The sequence below is a fragment of the Pan paniscus genome, chromosome 10 (genome assembly GCF_029289425.2).
Source record: "Pan paniscus chromosome 10, NHGRI_mPanPan1-v2.0_pri, whole genome shotgun sequence".
NCBI classification, from domain to species: domain Eukaryota; kingdom Metazoa; phylum Chordata; class Mammalia; order Primates; family Hominidae; genus Pan; species Pan paniscus.
The window spans coordinates 45818755-45845153 of NC_073259.2; the positions used below are offsets into that span (position 1 = coordinate 45818755).

General features: G+C 45.6%; 2 protein-coding genes across 8 annotated transcripts in view; one reads left to right on the plus strand and one right to left on the minus strand.

Annotated features, from left to right (window-relative positions):
* LOC117975443 (testis-specific H1 histone) overlaps positions 1 to 26399 on the minus strand; it is a 183861-nt gene that overhangs the window by 141451 nt on the left and 16011 nt on the right. For 2 of the 3 annotated variants that reach the window (XM_055095713.1, XM_003825794.6), the window contains exon 3: positions 18691 to 20702. The exons of the other annotated variant lie outside the window; for it this stretch is intronic. In XM_055095713.1, the coding sequence (XP_054951688.1) occupies positions 19576 to 20343 (768 nt within the window). In that variant the 5' untranslated portion in view covers positions 20344 to 20702 and the 3' untranslated portion in view covers positions 18691 to 19575. Of the gene's footprint in view, positions 1 to 18690; positions 20703 to 26399 lie in introns of those variants that run through there. 3 annotated transcript variants of the gene reach the window in all.
* ZNF641 (zinc finger protein 641) lies at positions 1620 to 15520 on the plus strand. 5 transcript variants are annotated; one of them, XM_034935958.4, is made up of 6 exons: positions 1620 to 1759; positions 4429 to 4637; positions 5201 to 5292; positions 7072 to 7201; positions 7835 to 7948; positions 15383 to 15520. In XM_034935958.4, the coding sequence occupies exons 2-6, from the start codon at positions 4454 to 4456 to the stop codon at positions 15472 to 15474; spliced, it is 612 nt and encodes a 203-aa protein (XP_034791849.1). In that variant the 5' UTR covers positions 1620 to 1759; positions 4429 to 4453; the 3' UTR covers positions 15475 to 15520. The 5 variants fall into 5 exon arrangements, with proteins under 5 accessions (XP_034791849.1, XP_003825843.1, XP_008949387.1 ...); XM_003825795.6 differs by lacking the exon at positions 15383 to 15520 and adding an exon at positions 8815 to 12506; XM_008951139.5 differs by lacking the exons at positions 7072 to 7201; positions 15383 to 15520 and adding an exon at positions 8815 to 12506 and having other exon boundaries at positions 5201 to 5395.

The following is a 26399-nucleotide window of genomic DNA, read 5'->3' on the forward strand; positions in this document are numbered from 1 at the left end:
GTTAACCACGGCCAGCCTCCCTTATCTGAGGGCCACAGATTTGACTACATTACCAAGGCCTCAGCATGGGAGAACCACCAAATGCAGGAAGCCTGGTCCTTCAATGAATTCAAGAAGTACAGACCCCACCCTCTGGCCCCAACCAACTTGTTACCACACTGTGACTTGTATGAACATAAGCCTTTATGGAGTTAAGCCCCGAGATACTGGTTTTGCTAGCCTACTCCAATTAACGCACCTTATATTTACCACCAGTGGTAGCATAAGTGAAAAGAACCCCTGGACTTAGTTCCACGACCCGGGATAAAAATTCTGGCTCTACTACTACCCCGACATATCCCATGATCTGCTCCTAGAATATGCTCTATACTCTTCCCAACTGCGTGTCTACTGCATTTTCCTCTTTCATTAGACAGCCCTCCCGACTCTTCTCTGCCTCACGATTTCTGTCAGAGTGGGGGGACTTCTCTGACCTCCGTCCCATACGTGGTCACTTCTCTTTGCTTCAAGTGCAGCGTACATTCCTCTGTTTTAGAATCTACGTTTTTATTGCAAATATTTGTTGACATGTGCTTCCCCAGACTGTGAATCCTTTAACCCAGCATTTAGTTACAGTGTCTGGCACACGTAGAAAATAAATATGCATTAAACGAATGATTGTCACATATGACCTTAAGTGAGTCAATTATTTTTTAAGTCTACTAAATAAAATTTTTGAAAATTGTTGTAATGATGAAATAAGGAATGTGAATGTGACTTGTAGGTTATAAACAGATTCTAACAGCAATGGGTTTACTCACTGTTTGTAGGCCCTTCTCATCTTTTCCAGTCAAATCCATCTTAATGCTGCAAGGTAGCACTATCCAATAGAAATATAATGCAAGCCATATTTGTAATTTTAAAACTATTTGTAGCCACATTTAAAAAGTTAAAACCAGGTGAAATTAATTTTAATATATTTAACCCAATATACCCAAAATATCACTTTTTAAATTAAATCTTCTAAATCTTAGAACACATCTCTATTCAGACCAGCCACATTTCGAGAGCTCAGGTGTCACCTGCGGCTACGGCTCCCTCAAATGGGACAGCAGCCGCAAGGCCTACTTCAGATAGCAACCTGACTTCCCCTCAGGCAGAATGAGTGACTCCTCCTCAGTGCTCTCTCAAGCCCTTTATCCTATCGTGAAAACTAGAGGGTACGCTCCTTGAGGAATTCCAGACTGTTGTCTGGAGAAATCGCTCTCGGCCTCGGTCTGGCCTGTAACGGGCGGTTACGCAATTCCAGGTCATTGATGAACCCTGAGGACAGAACTCCGTGGGAGGCCCAGTAGCCAGAGCGGAAAATGGTCAGTCAGGCAAGAGTGCGGGCAAGTGGCCACAGCAGGCTGCGATTCCGGCGCCCGCCGCCCTCCAAGCGTCTCGGGCCGCACCCTCCCCACGGCGGCGGGCGCGGAGGTCCCGGGTTCGCGTTTGGGGGCGCCTGAGCCGCAGCCCCGCCCCCTCCCGTCCCTCCCTCCCACTCCTCTGCCTCCCACTCCTCTCCCTCCCACTCCCCGCGCCTCCGCCGCCGCCGAGCCCCGGAAGCGGGCGGGGATTTCCTGTGCCCGCCCCGCCCCGCCCGCGCCCGCCGGGCCGCCGTCTCCGCCTGTCGCTGGCTCCGCCGGCCGCCGGCTCCCAGACGCAAGCGGAGGGCGGAGGGGAGGGGCAGGCGGCGCCCGGGAGGGAGGCACCGGGCCGCGGGCCAAGCCGACCAGGGGTGAGTGGAGCCGGGCCGGAGGGAGCTGCGGCTGGAGGGAGGGACGCCTGGCTTCCCGGGGCGGCTGGTGGGGGCTCGGTCACCCATAGGGGCTGGGAGCAGGATCGGCGCGTCTTCCGGGTTGCTGCCTTTCCCGGGGGTCTGCCCCGCTGACATTCTGTGCCCGCCTCTCGCCCTGTCTCCCCGTGCCCATCGCAACTGTCAGGCCCTGCGGGCTCCCGCCGCTGTCACTCGCGCACAGGTTACCCCGTGGCTCCCTTTCTCTTCACTTGCTCATGCCCCAGCTCATGGGAAACCTGTTTTCTGACCTCACTTCCCCTGCTCCAGTTCTGCCTTGCTCGGATTCTCTGAAATCTGACCCTTTCCAGGGGCACTGTGACAAGAAGAAGGGAAGAAGCAACCTTACCCCTGAGCAGGCTCCCGTCCCGCCCATGCCCTACCCGTGGCAGGGGCCAGGGTTCTCTGATGGACGGAGCCAACTCGTCCGTGTGCCCTTGGGCTACTCATTTTTATAACATGGCCCCTTTTCTGTTCATCAGCACTGGCTGCAAAAACTTCCTTTTGCAGGTCCCTTGCTACCCATATGTGTGAAGAAAAGGGGGAAATGAAAGCCCTAGAACCCATACTGCAGTGGGCATGGGATCATCCTGGAACCAGGAGAAACGAGGTTAGGGCTACCACCTTAACCGCCCAGGTGCTGGCTCTGCGTGAATATCTTAGGAAATGCAAGCTGAGGACAGGTACCCATCCCATCCTTTGCTGAGATTTTTGCTAGCACTTCCACGGATTTCTATCAGTGGTATAGAAAAACTTACAGCTGGCCCAATGGGCTCTGCACAAAGAGGCTTCCCATTAAGAGACTCTGCTACCTGGGGGAGATGGAGAAAGGGTTTGAGACAAGTGTCCAGATATGTAGCTAGAGGTAAAGCCTTCAGGGAGGATTTGCACAGGAGCTAGAGAACCAGAAAGATGGGACGAAGAGGGAGAATTAGTGCCCTGTGTGTTAAAAGTGGATACAGAGCTGGAATTCAGAGAAGAGAGCTAAAATGGAAGTTTCCCTTTATTGCTTTAGCAAGAATTTTCCTTTCTCATGAAAAGTCTCTGAAAAGGAAACCTCCTAGGCTGGGAATCAGTCCAGGGTGCTCCCATGAGGCCCTGAGCCATCTTTGGACTTCTGAGATAAAAGGGGAATTTGTTTTTCCTGTGCATTGGGCTTAGGGTTCCCACCTACCTCTTTTGTCAAAGACAAATAGGCAAGAAAATAGAAGACTTGACATCTGTGATTACCTACCCTGGCCTTCAAGGTTCTTGCAAGTGTTATTGAAAGGATGTAAGTAAGCCAGGATAGTTACCAAGTTTCTGACTGCTCTTGGAAGCCTTTCACTGACTCTGACTGTTTGGATACTGAATAAGAATACCCAAAATATGTTGCCAAACAGAAAGAGATTCTGAGTCTCAGATTATTTCTCTGCCATAAAGCCCTATCACAACAGAAGTGTGACCCATCCTGCTCTTAAGTTGTCTAAAGAAAAAGAAGAGCCCACTATCTGGTATTGTACACTGCAGGCTTATTAAGAATTTTAAAAAAATAACCTAAATCTCTTCTCTTGCAATCAAGACCCATTTTTTTCTGTTTGACCTATATAGAGATAGAAGGGACCTCTGTTTTTATTCATTAGTAGCATCATTCATCAGCCTTCTTCTCCAGACAGAGAAAACTACATCTGACATTTTTAACTTTCCCAGTGGCTGTATTTCCCATCCCTTTCTTGACTTTGATGTTTTCTGATGAACACACACTGGCTTCACCATACGCTTCTTTCAAACTGAATATATTTTTCTAATGAGATCTGACTGGTGCCTGACAAATAAACAGGTTTGTTCTTCTGGGTCATGTTAGCAGCAGTTCTTCCCCCCTTTTCCAGCTCTGGTTCAAACTCTTTCTGTTCCTTTTTACTTTTCCTGATTAAACTTCAGCTCCTCACAGACCAACAATTTCTCTAACCTCTTAGGATTACTTTGGAGTCTTAACACCTGCTTTCCAAGTTATCAGTTTTTCTACCATCTTTACTACCAGTTCTCATTGGATGGTAGACCAAGTGCCTTTTTATTGAGGCTTGTCCCAAGTGAGGTACCTTTTGGCCCAGCCTCATGATACAAATACTCCCCTTGGTTGGGACTTTTACCTATAGTAATCATTTCATTCTAAACTGATGAGACTGTGATTTGTGGCAGAAAATCTTCTGTGTGATTACATCCATCTTGTTGAGTGCAAGTCTATGTGTATTTCTTCCTGTATGTTTCCAAATTGCTTACTTTCCTGTACTTCATGTGCTTGAAATTAAATGGATAGCCTTTGAATTTCCAGGACAGTTCTTTTTTTTAAATGAACTTCTTCTAACCTTCAGGTATATTCTGTTTCTATAATGAGGTCCACAAAATACCAGTTAGTGGCTTTGCTACGTAGCACCTGCCAATTTCTTAGTTCCTCCAAGAAGCTTGGTGCAGGCTCAGTTGATCGGAACACATCAAGCTTTTAAAGTTCATCTTCCAGCAAGCTCCTCCTATCTAGTTTCGTCTATTATCCCTGGGCCTGTTCTTCATAACTCCCTTAGAAATATCACTCCTTTCCCATTTTCATGGGCATTGCTGATATGAATTTGTTCCAGGTCACAATTTGGGTCTGCAGCAGAAATGCTTTCAGAACAGACAGCAGCTCTGGGGACAGGATGGGAATCAATGAATGTACAGCTGGATGGAGCAGAGCCCCAGGTGGAAAGGGGAAGCCAGGAAGAGCGGCCATGGAGAACAGTACCAGGACCTCTGGAGCACCTGTGCTGTGACCTTGAAGAGGAGCCACAGTCCCTTCAGGAGAAGGGTGAGAACTCACAGAGTGTGTGGGAAGCACAGTGCATAGTCTCCTAATATTTGTTCCAAAAGTAGGGTTAAAAATCTCCAAATTGCCATGGACTAAATAGCATAACCTGTACCAGGACCAGCCCATTCTTTCTGAGCCCTGGTCACAGGTACAGAATAGGCTCCTGAATTCAGCAAACCATGCAACTGGGCTTCTCTTGTTTCTTCATAATTACTCCCTCCACATGCAAATGCATAATTAGTGATACTGAATGAGGGAGATGAAGGAAGTGACAGCAACCTGATTACTGTTGGATAACCCACTCAGTAAGATGTAATTTACTAGATGAAAATTACATTCAAGTACTGTAAATTCAAACTATAGCTAGTCTAACTAAAAGCCATCTGATACGCTTTCAGAACATTTTGAGTGATGGCCTTCTCATCTACATTTATGCATTTGAGTTTTACCAATGGGCATAGATACAGAAGATGTGACCCTTAAGCCTCTCTAAAATGGGGCCCGGGCCCCATTGAGAAAGGGTAGATCGTTATTCTCTAATGTTTCTTCTCTCTCCTTATCAGCTCAGTCTGCTCCCTGGGTTCCTGCAATTCCCCAGGAGGGGAACACTGGAGACTGGGAGATGGCAGCTGCACTTCTTGCGGCGGGATCACAGGTGAGCTCTGCTTCCCTTGGCATCTCCTGTGGTCCCATCACTGCTGCCTTTGTATTGCTTTCGCATCAGCCCATTGATGAGTTGGCTCACATGATCATCAATGGTATGTTCATCTTCTAACTGAATAGATTCTATCCCTTTCCAAGGGGTCATAAGACCCTTGGAAAACTAAATGGACCCACAAGAAAGGGAATTCCTTGAGGTTAGGGTTTTTTGGGGTTTTGTTTTGTTTTTTGTTTTTGAGACAGAATCTCACTGTGTTGCCCTGGCTGGAGTGCAGTGGTACGATCTTGGCTCCCTGCAACCTCCACCTTCTGGGTTCAAGCGATTCTCGTGCTTCAGCCTCCCAAGTAGCTGGGACTACTGGCACACGCCACCACACCTGGCTAATTTTTGTGTTTTTAGTAGAGACAAGGTTTTGCCACGTTGGCCAGGCTGGTCTTGAACTGCTGACCTCAGGTGATCTGCCCACCTCAGCCTCCCAAAGTGCTGGGATCACAGGTATGAGCCACCGTGCCTGGCCAAGGTTAGGGTTTTTAATGGATGGCTGTGTTTGTTATCCACAGGAGGATTTTAAGAATAATTAATTACCTTCCTTTAAGAAATAAATCTGGAAAGATTAGGAAAAGAGGACCTGAAGAAAGCTTAGAAGAACCTAAAGTGGAAGGATTGGGTAGATGAGGGAGCATTTATGGAAAAGAAGAGGAAGAAGGTTATAAAGAGGGGCAGAGCTAGAAAGGAAATTAGGTTTAGATTCAGAAGGCAATAGGAGAGCTGTGGAAAGCTAATACTAATAGTGTTAGTACTAATAGAGTACACCCCCAGAGTGCTTATCATGTATGCCATTTTCTGGGTGCTTTATGTATATTAACTCATTTAATTCTGAGAACAACTCAGTTATCCAATTTTACAGATGAGGAAATGGGGCAGGGAGAGATTAAGGCACTTGTGTAGGTCATGCTGCGAGAAAGTGGCAAAGCTGAGTCACTTGGCTCCAGATTCTGAGCTCCTAACCACCATACTGTGCTGCCTAAAAATATAAAGATATGGCCAGGCACGGTGGCTCATGCCTGTAATCCCAGCACTTTGGGAGGCCGAGGTGGGCAAATCACAAGGTCAGGAGTTCGAGACCAGCCTGGCCAACATGGTGAAACCCCGTCTCTACTAACAACACAAAAAAATAGCTGGGTGTAGTGGTGGGTGCCTGTAATTCCAGCTACTTGGGAGGCTGAGACAGGAGAATCGCTTGAACCTGGGAGGTGGAGGTTGCAGTGAGCCAAGATTGTGCTACTGCACTCCAGCCTGGGCGACAGTGAGACTCCGTCTCAAAAAAAAAAAAAAAATGCTGTGGCAAGGGAGGCAAGAAAGAATGTTTTATCTGTAGCATTTTGTGCTGATAGAAAAGGCAAGGTCCAGTGGAAGAAGGAGGAAATGGTACATAATTTCTTCATAAAAAGAGTAAGGCCAGGGAGAAGTGACTGAGTAGACACCTGTAGCTAAACAGAGGTGGTGATGAGTTTATGGTGCCTCCAGCTTCTCATGGCCCCACTTGGGAAATTCCTCCAGTAACATTACACTCACTCACTCCTTGACCATCTACCTTTACTCCTCTCCTCATTTCCCTGTTACCAAAACTATGTGCCCTACCCAGGGACTTCTGGGCAGCTCTTTTCTCAGATCATTTCTCACCCTCTCTCCTCTACTAACTTAGCCTTTCATACTGAATCACATTTTCCTTAAAAAACAGCTGCTGACAGAAGATGCTACATTTTGTTTCAGGGCCTGGTAACCATCAAGGATGTGTCACTGTGCTTCTCTCAGGAGGAGTGGCGGAGCCTGGACCCCTCTCAGACAGACTTTTATGGAGAATATGTCATGCAGGAAAACTGTGGGATAGTAGTCTCTCTGAGTAAGCATGACCTTCTCCAGCCACTAGAAGATTGTACTCTGGGAGGACGGAGCCATCTGCTTCAGGGCTATTGGATAGTGTCTGTCTAGGACTCTTTATGTGGCAGGGAATCTGTCTATGCTTCTGCTGGAGAAAGAACACTAGGGCCAATCCCAAGAGAATGAGAGTAAATATCATTAAAAAAAAAAAAAGTAAAAAAGCAAATGATGCTTAATTGTGGAGTAGAACTTGAGGTTCTTCTTGGTTGGGAATTAGGAGGTTCTCATAAAGCAGAGAGAACTGGAACTGGGTCCTTGTAAACTTGGGAACCATGTAGAGGAAGATAGGGATGCAGGGAGTAGGACTGTCGTAGTAGGACTAAAGTGAAGTTACGCCCAGAAAGGCCAGCTGGGCTGGAAGTATCTGAGTGGAAGAAAACAGGTTCATTGGGAAGGAGAGTGATTTTCTAGGCAGAGAAGAGGGACTTAACAGAAATGAGTGGGGGAAGAGGTTGGGGTGGGGATATGTTTCTTTCTTGACCTTCTTTTGTCTAGAGTTCCAAACAATAGGAAACAGTTTTTTTGTATTTTTTTTCAGAAATATAGAATTGCTGTTGAACGAATTGACAGCTCTATTTTCCTTTCCCACGAGCAGGATTTCCAATTCCCAAACTGGACATGCTTTCTCAACTAGAAGGAGGAGAAGAACAATGGGTCCCTGACCCCCAGGACTTAGAGGAGAGGGACATTCTGAGGGTCACATATACAGGTAAGAACCTAGAATAGGCTTTCAGCCACTTCCTTCACAGTTCGGGACATCATCATTCCATGTTCGTTTAATCCCTCCTCTGCCTCAGAGAGTTCCAGAGACAAAAGGTTTAGAGATTTTTTTCTTCAAAAGCAATGGAGTGTAACAGAATGATGTAGCAGGCACTTTTTGGATTTGAATTCTGGGCTGTAGTTGTGGGACCTTGGAAAAGTAATAAAACTCCCTTTGGTTTCTTCATCTGTAAATTATTGGGAAAATTAAATATATGAATATATTAGAATATTAGAATAGAACAGTGCCAAGCACATAATAAGCACTCAATAAATGTTAGTTGTTGTTATTGTTGATATTGTTGTCAACCTCCCACCCATTTCAGGAATGCCTTGAGGACTGCCGACAGGTGTCATTCAGCCAGTGACAATTGCGGCACATTCTGTAATTCTCTCCATCTATGCTTAGATAGAAAGATGCTGATTAATAGTAATATACAGTAGTAAATAAATAATGGTAATAAATAATAACAATAACATATACAATTTACTAAGTACTTAAACTATGTGCAGGTTCTGTGCTATCTTATAACCGCCTGAGAGAGAGGTATTATTCCAATTTTACAGAAGAAATGAAGGTTAGGGAAGTTAAGTGGGAAAGCTGAGATTCCATCTTAGGTAATCTGCCTCCTAAGCCTAGGCTTTTAACCTCTATATCTATTGCACTGTCTTGTACGACATTAGACTATGTTCTCTCAGCCCTTCTGGGGTCAAGTCTGGGCCCTGGCAGGTATCAGACAACCTCATTTGTGACTTAGGCCTCAAGCACTCTCTTGTGACTCTTCTCTTGGGGTTGGTATTTCCCCTTCTCCGCAGGAGATGGAAGTGAACATGAGGGGGATACCCCTGAACTAGAAGCAGAACCTCCCAGAATGTTATCCAGCGTGTCTGAAGATACTGTTCTCTGGAACCCGGAGCATGATGAGAGCTGGGATTCCATGCCCAGGAGCTCCAGAGGAATGCTCCTGGGGCCCCCTTTTCTTCAGGAAGATAGTTTCTCAAACCTGCTGTGTAGCACAGAGATGGATTCCCTGTTAAGACCCCACACATGCCCCCAGTGTGGGAAACAGTTTGTATGGGGCTCCCACCTTGCCAGGCATCAACAAACACACACTGGGGAGAGACCCTACAGCTGCCTCAAGTGTGAGAAGAGCTTTGGGCGAAGACATCACCTCATCAGGCACCAGAAAACCCACCTACATGACAAGACCAGCAGGTGCTCTGAGTGTGGTAAGAATTTCCGATGCAACTCCCATCTGGCCAGCCACCAGAGAGTGCATGCAGAAGGCAAATCCTGCAAAGGCCAAGAGGTTGGAGAGAGCCCTGGCACAAGGAAACGGCAGCGTGCCCCACCAGTGCCAAAGTGTCACGTGTGCACTGAATGTGGGAAGAGCTTTGGCCGAAGGCACCACCTTGTGAGACACTGGCTGACCCACACTGGGGAGAAGCCCTTCCAGTGCCCTCGCTGTGAGAAGAGCTTTGGCCGAAAACATCACCTGGACAGGCACCTGCTCACCCACCAGGGACAAAGTCCCCGGAACAGCTGGGACAGAGGAACATCTGTCTTTTGAAATCTGTTTCCACTACAGCTATGGTCAAGTCTATCAGCCGGTGCTACCAGGAGTCACTGCCAGGGCTGCCGTTCTCCTGAACCCCAGTGGCCAGAATCATAAGCCCTGACCCCATCCCTAGAAAGATGAGGTCCCAGCAATGGCCAGAGCATTTCTCACCAGTTCTGTGAGATAGCACATAAAAATAGAGTTCTTTGGGCAAAACTTTTGGGAAGCAATGCATCCTACATGGGCTGATATTCAGCCTGAGCTGTTCTCAAGAGGAGAGTGGTACTGGCAGTTTATGGCTGAAATCCATTCTGATTGGTTGGAGTCTATGCTATACCAGTTGTTAAACATTTTGAGTATCACTCTTGCATACTGTTACTATTATATTTTCTCTATATATAGACAGAAAGGCCATTTTAGAATATTAAAGGCTCTGAAAATTTCTGCAGTAGACCAAACTGAAGTTTCTATTAAGGCAGTGTTTCCTAAATGTATTTGACCTAAGTATCCTTTCTATTTACATCCCACAGAACTGGTGACTATGAAACACTCTGGTGAACACTGGGTTAGAGAGTAACAAGGAAACAAGAGATAGTGATCAGGCATCCAGAGCCCCCTTTTTTATCCATATGAAAGCCAGGGGGGCCAGACCTTGTTCCTGTGTGGGTCTGTCTTCCTTATGCCAATCAGCAGTATATACATCACCTCTCACCCTCACCTGCTGAAAAAATAACCTTTTTACCCATTATTCCTACTCCCTTCATCCTGCACATACATATATCCAGCTGAGAGATCACACTACAAGGCTAAGAGATGATCTAATACCCCCAAATAGCCCTGGCCCACACAGAAAAACAGAAAAACAAAACTTTATCCCCTTGAACAGACCCCTCTCTCCTCTTGACTGTCTTTATGTGTCTGTGTATTTGTGTGCAGGGTCTTTAAAGACAGCATGCTATGTGCAAACTGTACAAGCTAGGTTTTCTAGGGGCTGTGTTCTGGGGATGAGGGTAGTGGGGATTATATGGGGTTTTTTCTTTGTTTCAAGACAGGAAGCAGTCTGATTAAGGGAGAACTAGTGGAAAGGGTTAAATGACAGGTTAAGTTGAGTACAAAGCTTTCCCAGTACTGCTGAGATTAAGACAATTGTGGATGTGTATGTCTAGGTTTGAATCTCTGGGCTGCAGATTGCTTTTGCCCTGGCAGAGAAAGAGGAGTCTTTGGGGAGGTGAGCTGTTTCTTGTTGATTTCAGGCAAGAGGCACATAGAAACTTTGTATTGAGTGGGGATTTTGTTTTAAGTGCTGGAAAATTAGGGCAGGAATTACGTGTTTGCAAGTTGTTGCCATCACTGGTTTGAATTTGACTGCCTCATCAAGGGGCAAGAGTTATTCTTGAAGATCTCATTCTCCCAGAAACAGAACTTTAGGGAAAATGGCTGTGGCTTAGCTTTTCAGCTGATGCACGGTAATAAGCTTTCTGGTTGGTTTTCCTTCCAATTCTGGAAAGGTGTCCACACTAAGACCCTTAACTCTAGGGCTTGCATAAGTATTCTAGCATCGTTAGTTGATGAGTTGGTCATTGTTTCTCTTTATCAATAATCGTGTTAATACCAATCTTATAATTTAAAAATTATCTTGTATGTAAGAGCAGTTCGGGGTTAGGGAGGAAGAGGAGCAAAGTGGGATATTTTCTCTTTAATGCTTAGATACTGTTTCTTCCCTAAGATGTGTTTCTCAACCACAATTGGTGGAATGAACCAGAGAGGCAAGAGGAAGTGAATTGCACCAATTTAGTTTAGCGACTGTGCCTTTTGCAGGAAAAACTGGGTGAATCACAGCTCCTCAGAGTCCTGGACTCAACTAGAATTGAAGATAGACTTATTTTGCTGACTGGGCTTCTTAGAGTTTATGTGACTTGAACAGCTTGGCCCCTGCCTCCCTTCTGCTACTGTGAGCAGCCTTCCTTCTTCCTTCATTCTTCCTGGAATGCAGTTCTCTTGCTTATGATCCTATGAATAAGGCAAAATGGCTGGTCTTTGTAAGGCAGGTCTTGCCCTAGCTTCTCAGAAACAGGAGCATTTTAGGATCAGTATTAGGAGATGCCCCAGGGAGTAAGAAAGTATTGGGTTCAGTGATAAATCTGGACTCTGACACTTCTTTTACTCTCCCTCTTTAATACTAAAAGCTCTGCATAAGCAATGGTTCAGAACCTGTCTTGGGTACAGACCTGTTGAATCTGACAGAAAGCAGAAACGCACTTTTGAGAAAAAGACATTTGTAATTCACTCAGTTTTCCATACACATTTAGCACGTTCAAAGCCCATCTGTGGAATCCCTAAACTGCCTTCAAAGAAAGGGAGTTCCCCGATCTAAAATGGTCATTATATATTTGTGTCAAGAATTAGAAGGCAAGGGTCACTAAATATTTTAAGGATTAAGGTACCAGAGGCATCAGTGTATAAGGATGGAGTCTGGTCTTTAATTACGACAAGGGTATTGCTTACATTCTACTCTCTGGTTTTCAAAAAGATCTGACATGCTGACAAATCCAGCTCCTCACAAATCTTGTTTGAAGGACTTGTGGGAAGTGATATTCCTTACTATTAGATCACGCCCCTTATAACTACATGTTAACATCCAGCCTTTTATCTGTTTGAGTAATTGTAGGGATAGAAAGTGAAGCCCCCAGAGTTAGGTGCAAGTATAGCACCCAGCTGAAAGGCATCATGGAGTCTAAGGGCCTTCTACAGAAGGGGCAATCCTTTGGGTTATTTCTGGTGTACCACTGTCTTCTCTACCTCGGTCCAACACCACCTCTCTTGGACAAAAAATAAAACAAGCAACAGCCATCAGATGAGTGAATAGATTTGAATGATTTTTCCCACAGGGAATCAGCCTCAAATGTTCATGTTTCACCCCGTCCCCTTTAAATAAAAAGTGTCTCTGTGTTCTCTTTGGGCAAAATGTAAAACAGGGATATCATCTTCAGGAACCTGTCACATTTTTCCATCTGGTGCCTCCACCCTATTCTGAGTATCCTCCCCTTTCCACCCCAACATAGTATCTTTCAAAGAATCCCTTGCATAGGAGACTGTAACCGAAAGTGTTAGCTTTTCACCAGGCTATTTACACTTTACGCCTTAGTTCTAATTGTGGAAGGAAAAACTTTTCCCTTGTCAAAGTAATGTTATGGCTTCAGAGAACCAAAGAGGTGATAATTTGGGACAAAATTCCTCCCTTTCCAACATTCCTGCAATCAAATCACTGTTTCCTATTTCCATCAAGGGCAGGTCCTGACTCAGACCTACAAAGGCCAGAAGGCCAGTTCTTTCCATCTCTGAATTAGGATGCATGCACTGAATGGGAGTGGGTGGGGCTGGGCAATATCAGAAAAGTGAAATCCATTCCTTTAGATCCTTAGAGAGCCTGAGCCAGCAAAATTTTCCTCTTTTCCCTTGTGAGCCATACCAAACTGTGGCTCTCAAAATTTGGTCTTTGGGCCAGCAGCCTAAATATCACCTGGAAACTTGTTTGAAATGCAAATTCTTAGCCCCCGCCCCAGGAGAACTACTGAATCAGAAACTCGGGAAGGAGCTCAACATTCAGTCTTTTAACTAAATGCCCTCCTGGATGTGTGATACAAGCTAAAGTTTGAGAACCACTGGCTAGGGGATTCATATTTCAAGCAGTGGTACCTCACCCTTTTCGGATGGATCTTCACACTCCTGTTGTCAGGTTTATTCTCTGTAGCCTCACTAGGCTAGACCTCAGTTCCATTCCCCTTAGTTGCAAGGTCTTCTTCCACTCTTAACTCAGTGAAAGAACTGGGGCTAGTCACCAATATCAGAAACTATGGTGGGGCAACTACCAAGCTCCTATGATTCATTGGGGCTGGGGCTTCCAATATGGGCACTGAGGATACTTGGGTCCAGAAATCTGAAAGGACAGAAAGGAATAAACAACTCAAAGGTGGAAAATCCAATGTAAAACTGAAAAACTGACATCCAAGGAAATGATTCTCCTTTGCCTTGTCCTTTTCACTGGCTCTTCTAATAAGAGGCAGGTGGAGTGGGCATCTAGCACAAAGGTAGAGTAAGGCCTACCATGCCAAGCCCTTAAGAACCCAAGTTTTCCAACATAAAAATTGGATTAGAGACCAATGAGGGGCCATGGAAGGGATTTCTAACCATGATTTGGCATACCCTATGGGCAAGGGCAGCAGGAACATCAGAGTCCCCAGGGCATAAGAGAGAACTAGGTTTTTCTAGTAAGATTTGACACAAGCAAGATTTAAATCCAGACTCTGCTTACTAGGTAGAGGTTGTAACCAATGAAGCCATGGTGCCCAAAATGCATTCTGCTGCTTAGAAGATTCTGACAGATTCAGGCTGTGGGGAGGAATCTGCCTTGCAGTCTCTGACCCTGCTACCTCCTCCAGTTCCTCTCCCAGGCGCACCTATGAGGACAGACTGAACTGACAGTTATAAATCTGCCCACAGGTCTTCTCCAAGGTCAAAAGATTAGACCCCAAGGCTGAGACTTTCTTCAACTCCAGGCCTCATGCTGTCTCCCTCTTTCCTGCCACCACCTCCTTTTTCCCAACAGGCAGCATTCTTCCTCTACTTTTTGTTCATACTCTTTTTCAGATTTTTTTGTTTGTTTGAGTTTTGCTTTGTTCTGACTGAGCAATAACATGCCCTTCCAAGGGCATTTGTTCTCTCCAACCCCCATTCCTTCTTCCATTCTAGTTTATCTCTTCAAGCTTCTGGCCAATTCTATTCCATCATGAGTCCACTTACTACCTATTCCTCTGCCTACCGTCCAGTTTCTTTTCTATCAGCTTTAAGCCTACTAAGCAGGGGTCAATTCATACTTCCCACTCTCATCCTCCAAATTCTTGGCTTGGCTATAGCAGTTCATCAGCCACCTCACCACTCTGCCCCTTTCTCATACACACTCCCACAGGACACCACCACTACTCCACCCCCTGCCTAGTACTGCCAAATCTGGCCCCTCTACTCCATTCCCTAGAGGTTCTTCTTCCGATCAGGTAACTTCCAAAGTTGTTTTCCACTTTTCACCATTTTTAATTTACTTCCTTCCAGTCTCCTGTGACTCCTGAGAATCAAACTCTCAATTCTTTTTTTTTTTTTTTTTTTTTGAGATGGAGTCTTGCTCTGTCACCCAGGCTGGAGTGCAGTGACGTGATCTCGGCTCACTGCAAGCTCCGCCTCCCAGGTTTACGCCATTTTCCTGCCTCAGCCTCCTGAGTAGCTGGGACTACAAGCGCCCACCACCACGCCTATTTTTTTTTTTTTTTGTATTTTTTTTAGTAGAGACGGGGTTTCACGGTGTTAGCCAGGATGGTCTCAATCTCTTGACCTCGTGATCCACCCACCTTGGCCTCCCAAAGTGCTGGGATTACAGGCCTGAGCCACCGCGCCCAGCCCAAACTCTCAATTCTACAAGCAATTTTTTGTGTCCTTATTATGTGCCAGGCACTGGCAATTTCAGGCCTGGGAGATCAAATGTGACCCTTGCTCCTGCTCTCAGTGTGTTCTTCAGCCAAGCCCTCCCCCACCACCACTTTCCTGCCTTGTCTCTTGCCACCAGGCACCTGGGCATCCTCTTCCAGGAAACTCTGGGGATGAATGCCCACTTGCCATGCAGCCCAACTGCTCCGTGCCTATCAGATTTCTAGCTATTATCTTAATTGGTTCCTTCTGATGAACTGTGAACTTCCTTGGGTTACCCAACAGGGGACTTATGGTCCCTGTCAGTTGAATAAAATATGTATTGGCTGTGTCACTTATTTGTTCTCTAGGTCTTCTTCACTTTTCCCTCCATTCCTGCTCTTTGCTCCTGACAAAAAAGACTACCACAGAACGGGAGAAGATAAGTCGCAGAATCTTCTGAGAACCAACTCGTCTCACTGCCTGAAACATAAGCCTCCAGAAGCAACAGGTTGGGCCTCGCCACCTCCCTCTGGCATCCTGGTCCCCATGTGATGCTCCTGAGTCAGCCAGACACTCAATCCAACCTGGAGAGGCTGGAGGATTGGGCTGGTGGTCTGCTCCCAGGGAGCACTTCAGCGGCAGACTGCTGAGCAGGGCCAGGACTAGGGAGATCACCCAGCACGAGTTTAAGGAGGCCCTCAGTTTCAAGGCCCTGCAAGGGCTGACCCTGCTCTTGAAGATCTGTTGAGTGCTGAACTGTTGAGTGAAGATCTGTTGAGTGGAGCCACCAAGTGGTGGCGGTAGTGAGTGTGACTTGACCCCTTAGAGGCATGTTTGCAATAACTGGATATTCCTGGGATTGAGAGGATAGGGTAGGAAATGGTTGGAGGAGAAAACATGGAAAAGCAGGTGTGGAGGTAGGGTCGGAAGCCACTGTCCATTAACTCAGTGACAAAGCCTCCCCTCTTGGACAGGAAGGGCCTGTGTTGAGTGAAAGTCAAAGGCGTGGCTCTTCCTCTACAGGAGTTGCCTTAAAAAGCCTCAAGCCTATTGCTTAGGGGATGATCTTCAGATGCCTTGCAGCTTTCCTTACCCCAGCCAGATTGTTTTGTTGCCCTTGGGCCTCATAAGTTTCCTTATTTTCTTGTGTTCACTCTCACTTCCCCTCAGCCACTTGGAGTCTGGTCTTTTCCATCACCAAAAAGGGAAGGAGGTAAGGGAATTGAGAAAAGGGAAAAGAGAAACACAGCCACTATGACTGCCCACTAGCTAGAAATCTGGCAGGCACGGGGATGGTATAAACTCCCACCAACACTGTATATGAGTGCCTGTTTCCCCACAGCCTTACCAGTAGAGTAGGCTCTTGAACATTTGGATTTTTGCCCATCTGATTAAAAATACTATTTTTTTGGTATTTATGTGTAGTATAGTTTAAACATGCATTTCTAAATTGGACCTTTTCATGTTTTTAAAAGGACATTTTTGTTTCTGTTAAGTGTTTTTCAAACAACCACTGAATATTTGTTCTAGAGGACATTGAACATTCGTTACAACTCAAATCCAACAATGATGTGATCAGCATTACACTAAGCAGTTGAGGTAAAAGAAAAGCAAAGAATTGAGGTCAGGGTCATTCAGTTTGCTTTGACTAAAGTTAAATACCCAAATGTCTCACTCAAATGTGAGCTCAGAAAAGTGGAGATTATGTTTTATCCATTTTAGTATTCTCAGCACAGGGCCTAGAATCTTGCAGGCACTTAGTCATTAAGGAATGAATACTAGGGATGAGATTAGCTGTTCTTGGGAATGCCTCTGGCTGAGTACCCAGCCAACATTATGATCTTCACAATCTGTGTGGCTTGCTAATGAGATATGGTCATTTCTTATATTTCATCGGAGTACAGCCACCCTAAAGCTTATCAATGAAAAATAATCTGAAATGAGCATCGTTAGCTATATAAGGTCAAGGTCTGGGTCTCTCATGTCTGCTACTGTTCTTGCATATGGTGGGCACTTAATAAATTGGATACATTTTGCTGAATGAATGAAAGTTTGAAATGAAGAAACCATCATAAAACAAATATAAGTGTGATGATTTTTAGGAAATCTAGAAAACAAATTGTTCCCAGTATCATTCCCATCCTACCTTAGAGGAAAAAGGCTAATACTAGACCACCTAGTATTGCAGCCTTCTTACTCCTTCGTTTAGCGAGGTCTGAGTTCTTGTCCCATGACCAAGAAGAAGGGAAGCAGACACCAGAGAGTAAGTAAGGCAGAGTAGAATTTACTAAGCAACAGAAAAGCTCTTAGCAGCAAGAGGGGACTCAAAAGTGGGTTGTCAGAAATGAGGCTGAGTTCTGGGTTTTTTATGTGGCAAAAGAAGTCTTCTGTGGGTTCTGTCATAATGGGAGGGGTAAAGTTCCCCCAGGGGTGTTGCACCATAGTGATTCCATCTTGGTTATTACCCAAGCACCTTAGCGAAACTCATGGTGGGGGGGAGGTGCCCAAACCACAGTGCTAATGATATTACAATTAGCTCTGGGTCATGTTCAGGACATTTAGTTGATTTATGGTGCCTGTGCCTAAGTTGGGACAGTCCCTTCTGAGCAGACATCCTGGTATGAGAGGAAATTCTTAACTACATTTCCATCTGCTAGTTACACCATAGGGAGGGTACAGGTGCGGTCCCACCGGCACTGTCTCTCTCCCGAGAACCTCCCTCTCTATCTACCTAGCCAGCCTCTAATTGCCTACTCTCTCACTGGTTCTTTAGGTAAAAACATCCTAAGACTATAAAGGGGGTAATACATCTGGCTATCATCAGGGCACTTGATTAACTTTATTCTAATTGTGTTCAATAGACAATGTTTGATATTCTCATTGCCTCTTTTCAGAGGCATTCTTCCACTCGCATTCATGTGCATAATAAACTTAATTACAACATGGGGAAATATCAAGTTCTGATCATCTATAGATGAGATAATGCTGCAAGAATTCTGCGGTTACTAGGCTTTGCCTAGGCTTAAAGCAGTGATTCTCAAGGGTGTGAAAGGGTAAATATTAGCATCACTTAAGGGTGGTTTTTTGGTGTTTTTTTTTTTTTGGTCTGTTTTAAATACACATACCCTGTTGCCGCTTGTAGGAGATATAAGACTCTCCTGAGGAAAAGCTTGGTCAGGTGTACCTGGAGAAAGCTCCCAGGAGGTTCTAATACCTTCCCACTGCCACTTTTACCTCTTTAAGAATACAAAGTACTTCCCAGCCGCTTCCATGTCCCCATTCCTTTGACTTCGGCTGAAAACAGCTACTCTTTCCTTCAATCAGCTAATTTGACATTTTACTTCCCCAGGAATCATTTGTGTCCTGTCAGCCTATGGCATGAGAACTACTCCTGCACTTTTCTTAACCCCTGCATTCAGAACTAAAATCATACATTTGTTTCATACTTGTTACACAGTGCTCAATACATGTTGTTATTGTTAAGAAAAGCAAAAGTCCTATTCATTATCTAGCCTTCTCCATCTCCTTGTATTTGTGCTATGCAATCTGTCAATCTTCATAATTTCCTCCTTAGGAGTTGGCACTTTCTCAGAAGATAATTTCCTTATTGCTGAATTTTGTCAAGCAAACCATTATGCCATGATGTTTAAGTCCCCTTTTCATTTTACTGACATTTAAATCACCTAGAAATCATCTTAGCTCAATCCCAACATTTTACTGAGAAGAAAACCAAGACCATGAATGGTTAAGAAATAACTCAGCAAAGGTCAGACTAGCAGAACTTTGACTAGAATCTTGGTCTTACTACATAGTGGTCCAGCAGTTTTCTGCTATAGCACATTACCACCCCATCGGGAATTAATTATACACATATTTAACTCTCAGTGATGAGTACCTATCCTATGCCAGGCCCTATGCTGGATGCTTTCATACACTTATTTAACTGAGGATTGACATAAGAATATCTTTTAAATTAAAATAGGTTATCAATTCAAGGCAAAAACTACAAACTCATTATAATCAATTTTGGGAGGACTTTGTCCTAAAAGGAATTTCAGGTAAGAACACTTTGAATCAGTGGGACCACTCAACTTAAAGACTGTCTACTCTTTTCCCAACATGCCTTCCTCCCCAGAACTCAATTTGGATTTGCTAGAGTATCTAACAATACTTCAACACTTGTTAAGCTGCTGGTTTTCCTCTGTTTTCTCTCCTTCTAAAAGACATTTCTCTGAGTTCTGCAGCAGGAACAGAATCTCAGCTAATTTACTGTCTTCACTGAACGTTACCACCACCCACCCCTTCCCTTCCAGGTGCGGCAAAGAGGAAACAGACACAAGGTGGTCTAGAGGTCCATTTCATTTCAATGAGTGTGACAGCCGCTCTTCTTGGGGCCTATGGGGGAAAGGCATTGGTCCGTGGTGGGAGTGAAGCTGCTCCCACAAGATGCATTCCCAACTGGATCAGGAAGACCTTCAGATTTAGGGGAGGTCTTTGTGGAAGTCTTTAGTGGAGTCTTCCCCTGCCCGCTAGATGTCCGGTCGGTTTTAGCCGGCGTTGGCTACTGGATGGTCCGCTGTGCGGGCTTCTTGGGCTCCTGCTTCTCTTCCCTGGGCTTGGAGCTTCGCCTCTTGTCCTTCCCTGACCTCGGCGTGGTGTCTTCCTTCGCGGCCTGTCCTCGCCCCTCGTCTGCCGCTGTCGCTCCCGCTTCCTCCTTGGCTCTGGCACACGGCGGCTCCTTGGCTCTCGGCCTTGCCCTCCTGGTCCTCCTCGCCCTGGCATTGGCCTTGGCTTTCGCCCTCGCGTTCCGTCTCCACACTTCTCTGGCCTTCCTGGCCGCCTTGCGAAGGGGCTGGCGGCGCCTCCGTGAGCTCCAGGGCGCGGCTGGGGTCCTCCAGGGAGCGCGCGTGCCCTCCTCTTGCCTCGCGCGTCCCGGCTTTCTCCTGGGCTTGGGAACCTTCCAGACCCTGAAGTAGCCGGCGGCGTCGCTGCCGCTGACCTGGAGGAGCGTGGCCTTGGCCTGCCCCCTGGGCGCTTCGTGGCTGCCGCTCTTCCTGCGCACTTCGTAGCCGGCGTTTCCGAGCTCCTTCTTGAGAGCTGCCAGAGTCAGCCCTTTGTGAGTGGAGATGGCCTGGAGCACCAACTGGGACACTCTGAGCACGGAGCTTGAGCAGCCCCTCGATGGTCCCCCGACAGTTTTTTCCGCTCGCAGCTGAGTGGCTGAGTGTCCTCGGGATTTGCCACTGGGCCCAGGCGCCTCAGCCATGGCCCCACTCCCGCCTCTGCGGGGCCACCGGCTTTGGGCCTCACCAGTCAAGGCCTGTTCCATAGCTGAGGTAGACTGGGCCACGTCACAAAGGCAGGCCTGGCAGAGATTTTCAGGTCCTAATTATGGGGCTGGCATATCTCACCCGGGGAGGGGCCCTTTTCACTTATAATAACCAATCAAATGCCACTTCCTTCTAGGTCTAAACCAATCCAAGTCTTCAGCGCCTGTCCACCCCCAACAGTCACCTACCTATAGAGTCTCCAGGGTTTTGTTCCCAAATCAAACTTACTGATCTCGATCTCCACCGCTTTCTTTAGTCGGCTATTTTGCGTGTGTATGTGGTCCTGCAAATCATCTACCCACAGTTCCTTAAGGTGAGCGAAGCTGCTCCCAACTATCCAAAACAAGCAACACACTGCCTGTAGAAAGTACACGGGGTAGTCCATGAAACACAACCCAGATTAGAAACTCCCACCTTTAATTCCACCAGTCAGGTATCTGAAGTCATGTCTCCCTAATTCTACACAGTGGATTCTGTGCAAGAGCATGAAGTAAAAAAGGAACCAATTGTGTGATCCCTCTACCCTAAACACTGATTCCCACACCTGGGAAATTTAGATGACGCATTCAACTGTACTGGAACAATCTAGATTTCACATCGCCTGAGGATACTGGTCTAATCATTATTCTTTGAACATACTGTGTTTTTTTCCGTCTCATCCCCTCTCTTGGATTTCTCATCCTCTTTGTCTGCCCAGATAAGTCCTGCTCATCTTTCAAGGTACTGCTACATTAACCTTCTTCACTGAAGACTCCCCAAACTCTTTCAAATGATTTCTTGCCTCTTAACTACCACAACCACCAAAATTACTTCTGCAATCTTATATGGCTTTTTCTTTATTTTAAATGAATTTGGCATTAGAGGGTATAATGTGACACAATATTTTTTAAAAAGAAAAAAACTCATACTTGGAGCTGGAAGATTTGGATGCATATCCTAGCTCTTTAGGAGCCATATGACATTAACAAATCCTTAATATCAGTGGTGTGGCTGTCGGATGGATGTGCCGGCCATCTGACTTCTTATCTAACATCACATTCCCTTCCTACCAACATCACAGAATTATTGCAAAATTTCAGAAGAGGTAGATGAACAAGGGCTACCTAAATATAAGGAATAAATTTACTTTACTTTGAATGTTTCTGTCTTGTCTTTCCAACTAAATAAAGATATCCTCAAGAGCTATAGTCTTTGAACTTCTATGTCCCATGCTGCACCTAACAATATGCTTCATTATACATAGCGGCCATTTAATTGAGCCTGCTTACATCATTCCTCTCTGGTGAGGAGAGTTTTCTAGATTCAGAAAGAAACTTCCAGAAGATCAGGAGAAAGGAGCAGAGTGAATTTCAAAGGGTTGGAAATGAAGGGGGCCAAGTAAGGATTAGCTTATCAAGACCTATTTTGGACACAGTTTAGTTGGGAATAATTTAAAGAATTATTCTAAGAATACTTCAAATTGCCAAGCATATCATACTTTTCCAGAGGGCAATCACATACATTCATCAGTCACAGGCTAGACAGTGACAGTTTCTTTTAAAAATCAAAGCTCCAGGAAGTAGCTTAGACCAGTGCTTTTTTTTTTTTTTTTTTTTGAGACAGAGTCTTGCTCAGCCCAGGCTGGAGTGTAATGGCACAATCTTGGCTCACTGTAACCTCCACCTCCTGGGTTCAAGCAATTCCTGTGTCTCACCCTCCCAAGAAGCTGGGATTACAAGCATGTGCCACCACATCCAGCTAATTTTTTTTTTTTTTTTTTGAGACAAAGTCTCACTCTGTTGCCCAGGCTGGAGTGCAGTGGTGCAATCTCGGCTCACTGCAACCTCCGCCTCCTGGGTTCAAGTGATTCTCGTGCCTCAGCCTCCCAAGTAGCTAGGATTACAGGTGCCTGCTACCATGCCCAGCTAATCTTAGTATTTTTAGTGGAGATGGGGTTTCACCAGGCTGGTTGGCCAAGCGGGTCTCAGACTCCTGACCTCAGGTGATCCACCCACCTTGGCCTCCCAAAGTGCTGGGATTACAGGCGTGAGCCACTGCGCCTGGCCCTTATTTATTTACATATTGGTAGAGACGAGGTTTTGCCATGTTGGCCAGGCTGGTCTCGAACTCCTGGCCTCAAGCAATCCACCCACCTCAGCCTCACAAACTGCTGGGATTATAGGCATGAGCCACTGCACCCAGCCAGACCAGTGCTTCTTAAACTTCAATGTGAATATTTAATACCCTGGGATACTCATAAAGTGCAATTCATAGGTCTGAAGATAGGGCTAGAGGTTTTACCTTCTAAGAAGCTTCCAGGTACTTCTATCTGGTTAAAACACAGGTGTGTGTTGAGGGGCAGGGAGAGGGTAGACAATGAGAAGGGGAGTAGCAGGAGATACGACTGAAAATGTAGTTAAGGGACATTGGGAAGGACAACTAGTGATAATGACAGAGCTGTAAGTGGTGACACAGTAGCAAGTGGTAGAGTTTGGAACCAAACCTAAGTCTACTTAATCCTAAGGCCTAAGTTCTTAAGTACTGTGTTAGGTTTCCTTTTCTCTAAGGTTGACCCTTTCCCTATTATATATATCTCCACCATAAAGCAGGGGCTAGTTTATCTCCATAATCACACTTCAGAGCTGCTCAGATTCAAGAGTATCTAAAGGCACTCACTGTACCTTTTCCCATCTTTAAAATCAGGGCACAGTAATGTGACCCTGAGGATTTACATGGGCGGGGGACTACTGCATCAGCACAGGGACAGTGCACCCAGGAAGGACTGCCAGATGGAAAGGCAGGACCACATTAAGCAGGATTTCTCCCATTTGTATAGTCTCTTGGTCTAGCTACCCTTCCTGGTTGCAGAGACCAGTGGCCACAGGATGGGGCAAACACCAGATAAAAAAGAGGCATAACTGCTTGCTTTGAGAATAAGGAAGAAAATGAGTGAAGTCAGACCCTTGAAGTCAGCTGATCCAGAGAAAAATAGACTGACTGTACATAATGGTGTAATCATGAAAGACAAGAACAAAATCAACCAACCATGTTTACTGATGCCCCTGTGATCAGAAGGGAGGCCAAGTTGAAACCTTTGGGAGAGGCGAAATCAAAGGAAAACAAATAAATGAAAAAAAAATCGAGGAACAGCTCCGGTCTAAGCTCCCAGCGTGAGCAACGCAGAAGATGGGTGATTTCTGCATTACCACCTGAGGTACCGGGTTCATCTCACTAGGGAGTGCCAGACAGTGGGCACAGGTCAGTGGGTGCAGCGCACCGTGGGCAAGCCGAAGCAGGGCGAGGCATTGCCTCACTCAGGAAGCGCAAGGGGTCAGGGAGTTCCCTTTCCTAGTCAAAGAAAGGGGAGACAGACGGCACCTGGAAAATCAGGTCACTCCCACCTGAATACTGCGCTTTTCTGACGGGCTTAAAAACCGGCACACCAGGAGATTATATCCTACACCTGGCTCAGAGGGTCCTACGTCCACGGAGTCTCACTGATTGCTAGCACAGCAGTCTGAGATCAAACTGCAAGGCGGCAGCAAGGCTGGGGGAGGGGCACCCGCCATTGCCCAGGCTTGCATAGGTAAACAAAGCAGCTGGGAAGCTCGAACTGGGTGGAGCCCACCACAGCTCAAGGAGGCCTGCCTGTCTGCCTCTGTAGGCTCCACCTCTGGGGGCAGGGCACAGACAAACAAAAAGACAGCACTAACCTCTGCAGACTTAAATGTCCCTGTCTGACAGCTTTGAAGAGAGCAGTGGTTCTCCTAGCATGCAACTGGAGATCTGAGAACAGGCAGACAGCCTCCTCAAGTGGGTCCCTGACCCCTGACCCCTGAGCAGCCTAACTGGGAGGCACCCCCAAGTAGGGGCAAACTGACACCTCACACGGCCGGGTACTCCTCTGAGACAAAATTTCCAGAGGAACGATCAGACAGCAGCATTCACCGTTCATGAAAAACCACTGTTCTGCAGACGCCGCTGCTGATACCCAGGCAAACAGGGTCTGGAGTGGACTTCTAGCAAACTCCAACAGACCTGCAGCTGAGGGTCCTGTCTGTTAGAAGGAAAACTAACAAACAGAAAGGATATCCACACCAAAAACGCATCTGTACATCACCATCATCAAAGACCAAAAGTAGACAAAACCACAAAGATGGGGAAAAAACAGAGCAGAAAAACTGGAAACTCTAAAAAGCAGAGAACCTCTCCTCCTCCAAAGGAACGCAGTTCCTCACCAGCAATGGAACAAAGCTGGACAGAGAATGACTTTGACGAGCTGAGAGAAGGCTTCAGACGATCAAACTATGAGCTACAGGAGGAAATTCAAACCAAAGGCAAAGAAGTTAAAAACTTTGAAAAAAATTTAGACGAATGTATAACTAGAATAACCAATACAGAGAAGTGCCTAAAGGAGCTGATGGAGCTGAGGGCCAAGGCTGGAGAACTACGGGAAGAATGCAGAAGCCTCAGGAGCCGATGCAATCAATTGGAAGAAAGGGTATCAGTGATGGAAGATGAAATGAATGAAATGAAGTGAGAAGGGAAGTTTAGAGAAAAAAGAATAAAAAGAAACGAACAAAGCCTCCAAGAAATATAGGACTATGTGAAAAGACCAAATCTACATCTGATTGGTGTACCTGAAAGTGATGGGGGAATGGAACCAAGTTGGAAAACACTCTGCAGGATATTATCCAGGAGAACTTCCCCAATCTAGCAAGGCAGGCCAACATTCAGATTCAGGAAATACAGAGAATGCCACAAAGATACTCCTCGAGAAGAGCAACTCCAAGACACATAATTGTCAGATTCACCAAAGTTGAAATGAAGGAAAAAATGTTAAGGGCAGCCAGAGAGAAAGGTCGGGTTACCCACAAAGGGAAGCCCATCAGACTAACATCTGATCTCTCAGCAGAAACTCTACAAGCCAGAAGAGAGTGGGGGCCAATATTCAACATTCTTAAAGAAAAGAATTTTCAACCCAGAATTTCATATCCAGCCAAACTAAGCTTCATAAGTGAAGGAGAAATAAAATCCTTTACAGACAAGCAAATGCTGAGAGATTTTGTCACCACCAGGCCTGCCCTAAAAGAGCTCCTGAAGGAAGCACTAAACATAGAAAGGAACAACCAGTACCAGCCACTGCAAAATCATGCCAAAATGTAAAGACCATCGAGACTAGGAAGAAACTGCATCAACTAACGAGCAAAATAACCAGCTAACATCATAATGACAGGTTCAAATTCACACATAACAATATTAACTTTAAATGTAAATGGAGTAAATGCTCCAATTAAAAGACACAGACTGGCAAATTGGATAAAGAGTCAAGACCCATCAGTGTGCTGTATTCAGGAAACCCATCTCACATGCAGAGACACACATAGGCTCAAAATAAAAGGGTGGAGGAAGATCTACCAAGCAAATGGAAAACAAAAAAAGGCAGGGGTTGCAATCCTAGTCTCTGATAAAACAGACTTTAAACCAACAAAAATCAAAAGAGACAAAGAAGGCCATTACATAATGGTAAAGGGATCAATTCAACGAGAAGAGCTAACTATCCTAAATATATATGCACCCAATACAGGAGCACCCAGATTCATAAAGCAAGTCCTGAGTGACCTACAAAGAGACTTAGACTCCCACACATTAATAATGGGACACTGTAACACCCCACTGTCAACATTAGACAGATCAACGACACAGAAAGTCAACAAGGATACCCAGGAATTGAACTCAGCTCTGCCAAGCGGACCTAATAGACACCTACAGAACTCTCCACCCCAACTCAACAGAATATACATTTTTTTCAGCACCACACCACACCTATTCCAAAATTGACCACATAGTTGGAAGTAAAGCTCTCCTCAGCAAATGTAAAAGAACAGAAATTATAACAAACTATCTCTCAGACCACAGTGCAATCAAAGTAGAACTCAGGATTAAGAAACTCACTCAAAAACCGCTCAACTACATGGAAACTGAACAACCTGCTCCTGAATGACTACTGGGTACATAACGCAATGAAGGCAGAAATAAAGATGTTCTTTGAAACCAACAAGAAGAAAGACACAAC